Below are 11936 nucleotides of genomic sequence, written 5' to 3'. Positions count from 1 at the left end.
CAATCCTACTTCCGCAGTGATACTGCCTCGGAAACCCAAGGAGGGGTCGCTATGAGTCGGGTTTGACTCGACGGCACATAACAACAACAACAACAAGCTGGTCATGGGTCAATCTCTGCAAAACCTCTGCTTCCTGATCGCTCTGAGACAGCTCTGCATGGGTTATTTTTTTCCTTTCTATCTTGGCAAAGAAGAAACTGCTCGCTCCTCCCTGAAAGTCACTGCCAGGGTGGTCTGGCTCTACCGCTCAGACACATCTCATTCCATCTGTTCCTCCCTGAAACAGAGGGCTACCCAGCTTCAGATCCAGGCAATGACACAGAGGGAGCAGAAATGACACAACTCACAATCTGTAGGTCTTGTAATCTACTCGGGATGCTACCCTGCATCTCAGCCAGACCCCAAATGGATTGCAAGTGGGGAAAGGTGGAAGTGGTCATTCTGGTTCAGTGCTGACCTTACCCCAAACTCCAAGTGGTTCTGACCAACAGAGAGAGAATACTGCCCACCTTAGTGATGGACTTGTATTTCCCACCTCTGACCTCTATCTCCCCAAAGACTGTGAATTCCTTGAGGGGAGCTGCTGCATCTCATGTTTGTCTATAAGGCCCAAGGTCTAGCACAATAGTACAAAGTAGATGCTCAATTACCGGTGGTGGGCATGGTGGTGCTAAGGAAGGTTTTTATCAGAATTGTTCAGACCCCTGCCATGCAGGTACGCTAGATCCTTTCAGACTTTCAGTTTCCTCACCGTCAAATGGCAATAATAATAGTACCTATTTCCTGAGTGTGAGGTGGGCGGGGACTAATGAGGCAAAGCACACCACATGCTCAGTGCAGGGGATGGCCCACAGCACTCCCTCAACACAGGTAGCTCTTATTCTCTTTAGTCTTGATGTATACTTGATGTGGCTTGACTTCTGCATTTTCTGTTTCTTTAGGAACAAGAAGACCCAATTACTTTTCAGAGAAAAAAAGAACACTCCTTGTAACTCTCAGCCTGTATCTCTGGCCTCAAAATAACACAGAGAAACTCTCTGACATGGTTCCCCATGCCACTGGCGGTAGATCAGATAGCATCAAAGGCAGTGGCAGAGCAGCACCCTCTATGCTGGTTCTATGGACAGTGTGCCATAGGGCAAAGCCTCGGGGGGCAGAGATAGAGCCACCACTGCCACCCAAGCCGAGGCAGCAGATGACACCACAAAAAACCAAATTCACTGCCATTGAGTCAATTTCAACTCATGGAAATCCCTCTTTGAGTTTCCAAGGCGTTAAATCTTTACGGAAGTAGATTGCCCAGTCTTCCTTCCACAGAGTGGCTGGTGGGTTTGAACTGCCAACCTTCTGGTTAGTAGTCAAATGCCTTAGGCGTCACACCACCAGAGCTCCTTGATGGATACCACAGGAGCTGTAAATAACAACTCTCCCTGAAAGATAACACAAGTGCCTCAACAGTGATAGGCACTCTTCTAAAAAGTGTGGAAATGCCCCCAACAGGCTCGACACACTGATGGGAGGTCAGTACTGTTCTTGCTGACAAGACCTCCTGTGAAGGAGAAAATGTGCAGAGAGGAGGGGAAAAAACCCTCCTGAAAACTGTTGTTGTTGTTATGTGCCGTCGAGTCGGCCCCGACTCATAGCAACCCCTCCTTGGGTTTCTGAGGCAGTATCACTGTGGAAATAGATTGCCCCATCTTCCTTCCAAGGAGTGGCTGGTGGGTTTGAACCGCCAGCCTTCTGGTTAGCAGTCCAGTGCCTTAGGCACTACGCTACCAGAGCTCCTTCCTCAAAACTAAGGGAGCCTAAGTAAGAGGAAAGGCCCACTGGTAGGGGACCAGGCACACATATCCATGAAGAGGCTAGTAGAGAAGAACATTTTTTTCACTAATAATCAACCCCAGAAAATAATTAAAAAAAAAAAAAACTAGCTCCATTTGAGAATCAGTATCCATAGCCAATAAGAGACCCAGCTCAGGCCGTGCATGAGGATGAGGGGAGGAGGCCATCACCATGGCAGAAGCCAGAGATGCATCCAAATACGGGAAGTGTGATCTATGATCAGGCTCATCTACTTAAGAATGCATTTCTTTGGGCCCCCTACATGAACAACCTGGGTATAGTGTGAAGTATGCATTCTCTATGCTACCTTAACTCAGATTCTACCAACTGTTCCTTTCTGTGGCTCACGACCTGGGCTCCTGCAAAGCCCAAAGAGACCTAACAGCATCCCTTTCACAACACAACAGGAGATCACAAATGCTACAGTGATCTGCCAGGGTTGAATAAATGGACATGGTCCCTGCAGTTGTCAGTATGACAGGCGTGTACAAGGTACCCAGACAGGGCCTGCTATTTCTGCAAACAGTGAGTTAAATGTGATTCTCAATGCCATCTCTGTTAACTGACAGTGTGCACTGACGATGAATTGGGACTAATTTGGGAAGATTCAGCTGCTTGGGGATGTGTGCATCAATTCCCTTCCTTCATAATTTATACAGCATTGTGATTGCGGTACTCGGCGATCAATAACTGAAACGAGTTCTAACTGCTCAGAGATTCAGTCTTATGCCTTCACCATCGCTTTTTATATTCTCCAAGATAGCCCACATTCAACTTTATATGCAAACCTGAAATGGTAGTCAGGAGGAGGGGAAGGGAGAAAAAAAAAAAAGCAGCCAATAGATCTTTCACTTTGGGAATTGAATATAAGATCATATTTAAAGTGCAGCATTTACGGTCCAATGCTGAATACATAAAATATATGACCATTACAAATTCACCTTTCATTGCAAAGCTGTGCTCTTGTCTTACTGCTAGATGAGAGCTGTTAGCATGATGAAGGCATTTGTCATCTTCTACCAAATTCAGGCTAGGTGCTCTTTCTGGGCTGTGTTTCTCTGCCTGTCACCATGCCCCACACCCCCTGGAGAGCTTACAGAGAACCTGAGTCCATTTACCAAAGGCTGCTGGCATTACGAAGGGGAAGTGGCTACTTGGAGGTATGTCATCTACATAGGAGCAGACTGCCTCAGATTGTCATGCTCTGCTGACTCCACAGGGAGAGATTAGTCACTGTTGTCGTCTGGAATAAGCCCAAAGAGATAAATCTAATGTCACAAACACTCAGTTGATACAAGGTTTGGCAATACCACTTAAGAGTATTTCACATAGGGCATGATGCATGCTAGTTACTAGGAAAGGAATACACATATTGTGTAAATCAGCAATATGGTTAAACTTTAAATATATTTAAACTAGGAAGTTCATGGAATGGCTTTCCAGGTTCTTCTAATTCAACTAGTACACCTCAATGTATGGCTCAAAGATGAATGTTCATGGAGTTTTGCCAATCAAAACATGAATAATCAGCAGTGCTGCTGCTTCTCCTTTCTCCACCTGTTGAAACTTTTAGTCCGAATCTTACATTGATGGTCATAAGTCCTTACCCTTCACAGGCAGCCCTAAACCATCTTTCCAAACTCCTCTCCCCCACCCTTCTTTAGTCCCACATGCATCCAACCTGACTGACATATGCCTTACTCATTTCCATTGCCCAGTGACCAGTCTAGCGTGAGCCACATAGAAGGAGCTGGCAAATCTTTGGTGAACGAATGTGAATGAATGACATAATGAGGACAGGGCATGGCTTTGCGATAGCTATGTCAGACGCACAGGGGCACTTATTCACTTACTTCCCACTCTTAGATGTGTTCCGAGCCTTTGTGGATGATGGAGAGTTGACGTCTGGATTAGTGTTTGGAGAACCTCGTCTATCCTTACTATACCCACAGAAAAAAATAGAAACACATATATAGCAATGACCACCGAAACAAAAAGCAGTTAGTCACATCACTGAAAGAATTTCAACGTCTCTCTCTCTTTCTCTTTTGCCAGACAAAGTGAAGCATGATCTTACCCAGTGGTGTTCATCAAAAGTGAAGGGAGTGGGAACCATTGGTCAAGTTCAAAGAAAGCTATCTTTTTGGCATTCAAATCTTGAGCTGGTGGATTCCATTCATGATAGTACCACAGCCCAGGCCTTAACAGAGGCTCTAGCAAAAAGAAATCCTATAAAAAAGTAACCACGCTTTAACATGAAATCTTTTCTTTCCAGCCAATGGATCCTCTGTATTACAAGCTCTGTTCTGAAGCTGCTGACTTTAAGCGAAGCATGCCAAATGACTTCTAAAAGTCTTTGGCTGATACTATCAGATGAATTAATAATTTTCACTCATAATGTTAACATGGGAAGACCAGGAATTCACATATTCTTTCAGGAGAAGCACCACCTGCTTCAAGAGTAATTGAATTTAAATCTCCACCTTCAATAACTCCACGGCTTATGTCAAACCTTGGAAACAATTACAAAATAAATCACAAGGAAGGTCTGCTTAATCTCATCAGGTTAATAAACACAGACAAATTAATCACTTGAAGGTAAACAAAAAAAAAAAAAAAGGAAATAATTGATTGGAGCCTTCTTGATTACTTTATTCTATTTCCTTGATCAAACTCTTTTACCATTATCTTCAATTCAGCTGCTCTGCCTTGAAATTACTACTTTACTTCATCTTCAGATTTCCATGGAAACCAATGCAAAGCCTTTCTCTCCACTTGATGGTGTGTGGAATTATTTATCCTGATTTCATCAGAGTTTTTTTTTTTTGTTAGGAAGATTGTGTGGTCAGTGAAACCTTTTATAAAGAGTGAAGGTAAGAAAGAAGAAAGCAGATCTTGGTTTTCAATGTCTCTGATAGAGTTCTCCGGGGGCACAAAATATTGTCTCAGAGAATGCCAAGAGTTCTTCCAGGTATTTATGAATCTTTTAAGTGCTCAGAAATAAGTATCTGCAAGTCGCTGGATTTCTGTGTGGGGTGGGGGTGCAGGTAGGGTCGCAAAAGATATTCTGCCCTGGACTCATGTAGCTCCAAATGGCTACATGGATGGAATTGGAACAAGAGAGAATCATGGGTCCTGGTTGATTGCAAAGGTAGTAAAGATGTGTGTGGGCACAGGAAGGGGCTTGTCAGGAAGAGCCAGGCAGGTAGAACGAGTCCTATCAGGGAGGATTCAGTGTCCAAGAGGTCTAAGAAGCAGCACTTTAAAGTGGGAGACATCAACGTGAACTCTGATCCTAAGGTAGAGGCTACCTGCTGGATGGGTGGCTCTGGACAGAGTGGGCCACATTCTATCCCAGGGATGTCAAAGCCCATGGGGATAAAGTGCTGGCATTCCTGCACAGTACTGGGACCATTTCCCTGTACTGTGCACAAAGTCATCAGAAATGTGGCTCCTTGGTGAGCAGGGACTCAAGAACTCACCCAGGCTGCCTTAGCCCTTTCACTGTGATTTCCTGGCAAAGAACTTCTTTAGCCATACCTGGGACCATCCCAGCACCCCTCCTCATCCAGAACCCAGCTCAGAAACTGACAACGCTGAACCACTGGACAAAAGACTGTAACTCAGAAGAATTCAAAACTGCATCTTCTAGGAGGTCAGCCACAGTAGTACTAGGGGATTTAGCAGAGCCCACAGAGTCCCTGAGTAGTGCAAATGGTCGACGCATTCAGTTACTAACCAGAAGACTGGAAGTTTGAGTCTACCCAGAGGTGCCTGGAAGAAAGGCCTGGGAACCCCTTTCTGGAAACTCAGCCATTGAGAACCCTTGGGAGGACAGCTCTACTCAGGCACACATGCGGTCACCAGGAGCCACACTCGACTCAATGGCAACTGTTTTTTTTTTTTTTTTAAACTGTGCTTAATACAGACGATGTCCCAGGGTAGTGCAAATAATTAATGCACCAGACTGCTATCCAAAAGGTTGGTGGTTCAAATCACCTCATAAGAAGGTCCAACTTCCAAAAAATCAGCTGCTGAAAACCCTACTCTGACAGATATGAGGTCTGGTTCAGCAGAGTCCGGAGCCTGATGCAGAGGACACAATATGCTGTGTGTTACAAAAATACAAGTGGGTCTCAACTTCCTCGCTTCCACTCCTTGGTCACTGGCCACTGAGTCTTCCTACTTGAAATGTAAGCAGTGGGAAACTACCGGAAGCATTCTAAAACAAGGAATCATCTGACATTTATCTTGCCCAGGACTGGGCTCAGGGTGAGTAGGCATTCAAGACTAACCTCGGCACCCAGGATCTTTTCAATAAAAGACTACTCATTCCCACTGCTGCATTCCCACCTCTGCGCCTTGGGTGCCGGGGCCCTTTGTAACCTGCATTGCAAGCTACTGTGTTTAAGCACAATGCGGGGCACTGCGGGACGTCTGGGGAAGCTGGCAGCTGGCAGTGACGGCCTTAGTATTATTAACTGCTGCCGTGCAAGGGTGGGGGTGCTCCTAGAGCAGTCAGCCTTTAACAGATAGATATAAGGACCCCTTGGATCTACTGCCAAATCCCAAGAGTGCAGATCTGAGGGCAATAAAAACAAAAATTTCCCAGGGAAATATCACATGCAGATGTGGCATCAAGACGGGGCTGGTGGTGGTGGCTTGAGCGAGGGAGAGAGGAATCAAGTAACTCAAAAATGTTTGTTCTGTGCCAATAACAGATCCATTCACAGCAACAAAATGCATCTAAGATGGGGAGGGGAGCAGAACCTGTGGCAGGCTTGGATCCTGTTGTTATTAGGTACCGCTGAGTTGTTTTTTGACTCACAGTGACCCCACGGGACAGAAGACAACTGGACCATAGGGTTTTCTTGGCTGGGATCTTTATGGGAGCAGGTGGCCAAGTCTTTCTCCTGCAGAGCCCCTGGGTGTGTTCAAACCCTCACTCTCTTGGTTAGCACCCAGGCACTTCACCATAGCACCACCAAGCCTCCTTACTTGGATCCTAGAAGTTTAATTGTGTAGATAACACCAAGGACTGTCGTAGAGAAGTGTATGGCACTGTTTGAACCCAGCCAGCAGTGTCACAGAAGAAAAACCTGGCAATCTGCTCCCATAAAGATTACAGCCAAGAAAACAAGAGGTTGCCATGAGTCAGAATCGACCCAACAACAACGAATGGGTTTGCTTGTATAGAAAGGTTTGCTGAACCTTCCCATGGAGGCACAGAGGCATTGTTCTTCTCCAAAGATCCAGCCTGGCTAGGTAAGTTTAGACAAGATACTATAATTCTGAAACCTTGAGAGAAAGGAACTACAAAGCAGTGACAGCAAAGAGGCTCCATTTTCCAGACTGGCCCCCATGAGATATAAAGAGAAAATGCCACAGCTGCAGGGAGCTCTGGTGGCGTAGTGCCTAAGGCACTTGACTGCTAACCAGAAGGCTGGCTGTTCAAACCCACCAACCACTCCTCAGAAGGAAGGTTGGGCAATCTACTTCCGTAGTGATACTGCTTCAGAAACCCAAGGAGGGCTCACTAGGAGTCAGGTCCAACTAGACAGCACATAACAACAACAACAGCAGTAGCAGAAGTCTGGAAGACACAGGTCAGGGCCCAGACATAAAGCTGCTGCCAAGGCCCTGGTCACTGAAGCACCCAGCAATCTCAAGGACATACAGGAATAAGCCCTGCTGGCTATAAAGACACACAGATGATAATCTGGAGTATATGAGATTGGGGAGGGGGCTGCCTTGAATTAGAAGCTAGTTTCTAATCTATGTACCAGAAATAGACCTATCTCAGCACATACACAGTTGTCATTATTATGAATTGTCTCTAGACCAAGGTCTCTGCATGGTGCAAATGGTTTTGCTCCACTGCTAACCTAAAAGTTGCTATTTTAAATACACCCAGTGTCACTGTGGAAGAAAGCCCTGGTGATCTGCTTCCAGAAAGATTCTAGCCAAGACAAACCTGTGGAGCAGTTCCACTCTGTAACATATAGGGTTACCATGAGTTGGAATCAACTCAGTGGCAAGGAGTTGGGTTGTTTGGGTTTGGTCTCTAGACCACTTGGCAATGGCCCTCTTCACGTCCATTTCTGCCTTGGGTTGGAATCTCAAGGGCAGGGGCCTGAAATCTCAGAGCATACAAATGCGGGCTTCCTCCACCCCACCTGAAGGAGCTCTGGTGGTATAGTGGGTAAAGCATTTGGCTGCAACCAGAAGGTGGGTGGTTCAAACCCACCACCAGCTCCATGGAAGAAAGATGAGGCAGTCTGCTTTTGTAAAGATTTACAGCCTTAGAAACCCAATGGGGGTTTGAGTCAGAATCCACTCAATGGCAGTGAGATTTTTCCTCCCCACCTGAGTCTACTATCCGGAGCCACTGGCCTCATCCACACATGAGATTCTTTCCTCCCTCCTTCCAGTGCCTCACAATCAAGCCTCATCAATGGCCTATGAATACAGTTCCTGGTGAATTCTGACAGGTGGGGAAATGGTAGCTGCCCCTTGCTCCCTGGAGGTGGCCCTGAGCACCTGAAAGCTCCCAGGATCCAGATACACATTTAAAATGTGCAAGTCTTATCAGGAATAGAAGGGACCTTAAAATTCATCTAGCTGACTTTCACAACAGGTGACTGAGTCCCCCTGTAACATTTCCACAATGGGGTCATCTTTGGAAAGACTTTTCAATCATGATCACCTTCCCACGAACCTCACATTTCTGAAGTATTTCTACCCTTGTTGTGTTACTGAGCAAGACAGCTCTTCAAATATTGATTTCCTTTAATGAGAACTGATGAGGCTTCTTATTTCATTTTTCTGTCTTGCTAGATTATGTCCTGAATGGTTTTCTTTCTTTGCTCCAAACTCATTTCATTTTATTCTACCCTGAAGTGTTTACATAAAAGTCCAAGCCCTTCATCTATACCTCTGTTAATCATCTAGCAAAGAAAGTTCCGTTCACCAAGATGTGCTTTCTTTTAGCTTTCCTTCCTAGTTTCCCTTTGCTTAACCATGGAGAATGACTGAGGTTTGTTAGGGGAGAAGGCAAAGAGCTCATCTTCGTTGCTCTGATGCCCAGTGTAACTATGATCTCTCAGTAGTGACCTCGTAAGTTCAAAATATTTACTCAAGCATCCTGAGTTCTAATCCTGGCTGCCAGCAAGGCATTTAACTTCATGCTGTCTTCGGATTCTCAACTATGAAGAAAAGGGAATGAAACTGATGGGATAGACCATCCACTGATAAGCTCACAATTACTTGGTAATTGCACAGCTCTTATATTAGCTTGCCCTCTCCCTCCCTTCCATTAACTTTTCACTCTCACAGCTCACCACAAGGCTTCAGGGACTGGGGCAATACACTCATTAATTATTGTTGCTACTTTGCTCTCTTCAACTCTTGGCCCATGCAGCTTCTGCCTAGTGAGTGGTGGTCACATCCCTGAATGCCTCATAGAGATCAAGGGAGAAAAATGAGTCAGTTCCTAAATTACATTATTTTCTCATTTCAGTTGGCTATTATTTGCTTATGTCTTTACCAAAGAGCATGGACCCAGATTACAGACTATCAGAGGCCACCAGTAATGAAAAGGTACTGACATTTTATAATGACTGTGTTCACACGCAGCACTGGGTTCCTCCATAAGGGATGGGGGCTCAGGAGCAAAAACTCACAGTTCTGTTGCTGGATGGCTTGGGGTAATTGAGAAATACGATGAAGCTTGGGTTGGAATGGCAGTTATGGGCATGGAAAGAAGGCAACCATTATATACCATATCCAAAGGAAATGTGCTAGAACTTAGGGATTGGCTGCATCTGGAGAATAAGAATAAAGTCAAAATGAAAGATGCTGAGAAGGTTTAGAAATTCGATGACTGGAAAAACAGGGGTACCAGTGACAGAGACAGATTAGTTGGGCCAGGGATATGGACTAGAGGACAAGATGATGAATGTGCTTTGGAGCATATTGAGTCGGGGTGTTGATGGACAGTGTCCAGCAGGCAATTAGAGAGATGGCACGGGAACTCAAAAAAAAAAAAAAAAAGACAGGGTCAGATGTAGTCATTGCACCAAAATGGTAGTCAGAGCTATGAGATAAGCAGCAAGGCCTGGTGGGACAGCGATCCATCGTGATTAACGAGCGGACGTGCCAGGGCAGCTGATGCCAAAATGTTTCCTTCTACTCAAGTTTATGAGGATTTACAAGTTTGTTACATAGTCTTACATCCCAGGGGTCCATGTAAAAGGGCCAACTAACTCATGCAGAGTTCAATGCTAAGGTGGGAATGAGGGAAAGTATAGGCCTTGATCCTTGTGCAAGCCAGTGGTTGTCTTCTTCTCAAGCCCACAGCCAGCCTCTCCCCCTTCCCCTAGCCAGGCCAGGTGGCTTACAGATGACAAGGTGAGGTGATGCCAAGAGGTGGGTGGCAATTGATGCCAATCCATTCCCATAACCACACAAAACACATTCAGCACTGTTGTCACCTTGATATAAGGAGGCCAGCCTGACCAATGAGCAAAACTGAGCTTCAAACTGTGGCTTCAGCTACAGCTCACATCATTTCTTTCTTGTTCCTGGACTAACCAGGACTTAGTCCTGGATGAAGGACTAACCAACTGTTAAGGAGCCCTAGAGGCACAACAGCCCTGGTGGCACATGGCTGCTAACTGAAATCTTGGCAGTTTGAACCCATCTAGTGGGTCTGCAGGAGAAACACCTGGCAATCTGCTCCCATAAAGATTACTTGCCTAGAAAACCCTAAGTGGCAGGTCTATTCTGTTACATGCAGTCGCTATGAGTCGGAATGGACTCGATGGCCCTAACAACAGCCAAGTGTTAGGAACTATGTGCCACCAGTCATTTGTCAGTTTGTCATATCGAAGTAGCTTTGCATGTTACTGTGAGGCTAGAGGCTAAGCCACTGGTATTTCAATACCAGCAGGGTCACCCATGTGGACAGGTTTCAGCAGAGCTTCCCGACTAAGAGAGACTCAGAAGAAAGAAGGAGCCATTCATTTCTCAAAGAATTGACTAGTGAAAATCTTATGAATAGAAGTGAAACACTATCTGATATATTACTGGAAAACTATGAATAGCCCTGAAACACTGTTGGATATAGTGCCGGAAGATGAGCCCCTCTGGTTGGAAGCCATTCAAAATATAATGGGGAAACAGCTGCCTCCTCAAAATAAGAGTCGACCTTAATGACATGGATGGAGTAATGCTTTGGGACCTGCATTTGCTAATGTGATACAACTCAAAAGGGGAAGAAAGAGCTTCTAATATCCATTAAAAATTGGAACATGGAATGTATGATGTATGAATCTAGGAAAATTGGAAGTTGTCAAAAATGAAACGGAATGCATAAAGATTGATATTCTAGGTAGCAGTGAGCTGAAATGGACTGTTTTTGCCATTATGAATCAGACAACCATATGATCTACTATGCTGGGAAGGACAAATCAAAGAAGAATAGTGCGGTATTCATTGTCACAAAGAATATTTCAAGATCTATCCTGAAGTACAATGTTGTCAGTGATAGGATAATATCCATACCCCTACAAGAAAGACTAGGAGCTCTGGTAGCATAGTGCCTAAGGCACTTGACTGCTAACCAGAAGGCCAGTGGTTCAAACCCACCCACCACTCCTCGGAAGGAAGGTTGGGCAATCTACTTCCATAGTGATACTGTCTTGGCAACCCAAGGAGGGGTCGCTATGAGTTGGGGCCGACTCGACAGCACATAACAACAACAACAACACAAGGAAGACCAGTTAATACTACTATTATTCAACTTCACACACCAACCACCAAAGCCAAAGACAAGGAAATTGAAGATTTTTACCAACTTCTGAAGTCTGAAATTGACCAAATATGCAATCAAGATGTATTGATTATTACTGGTGATTGGAAAGCAAATATTGGGAACAAAGAAGAATCACTGTGTGATAGTTGGCGCTGTGTGTCAGCTCGGCTGGACCCCAGTTCTGTGTGGTTGTCCCCATGATGGGATCAGATGACTGTGTTCTGAGTGGCCAATCTGCCCAAGGGGAGTTTCCCTAGGGGTGTGGCCTGCTTCCAAGATA

At 45.2% G+C, this 11936-nt stretch overlaps 1 protein-coding gene across 1 annotated transcript in view; it reads right to left on the bottom strand.

Annotated features, from left to right (window-relative positions):
* The window catches only part of HS6ST2 (heparan sulfate 6-O-sulfotransferase 2), a 397496-nt gene that overhangs the window by 41651 nt on the left and 343909 nt on the right, over positions 1-11936 (bottom strand). Inside the window, exon 4 of the mRNA XM_007950728.2 lies at positions 3696-3782. Within this exon, the coding sequence (XP_007948919.1) occupies positions 3696-3782 (87 nt within the window). The remainder of the gene's footprint in view (positions 1-3695; positions 3783-11936) is intronic.

The sequence above is a fragment of the Orycteropus afer genome, unplaced genomic scaffold, assembly GCF_000298275.1.
Source record: "Orycteropus afer afer isolate SDZICR_OR568_19922 unplaced genomic scaffold, OryAfe1.0 scaffold00287, whole genome shotgun sequence".
In the NCBI taxonomy this organism is placed as follows: Eukaryota; Metazoa; Chordata; class Mammalia; order Tubulidentata; family Orycteropodidae; genus Orycteropus; species Orycteropus afer.
The sequence above is the reverse complement of the archived record's forward strand: the minus strand, read 5'-3'. Positions and strand labels throughout refer to the sequence as shown.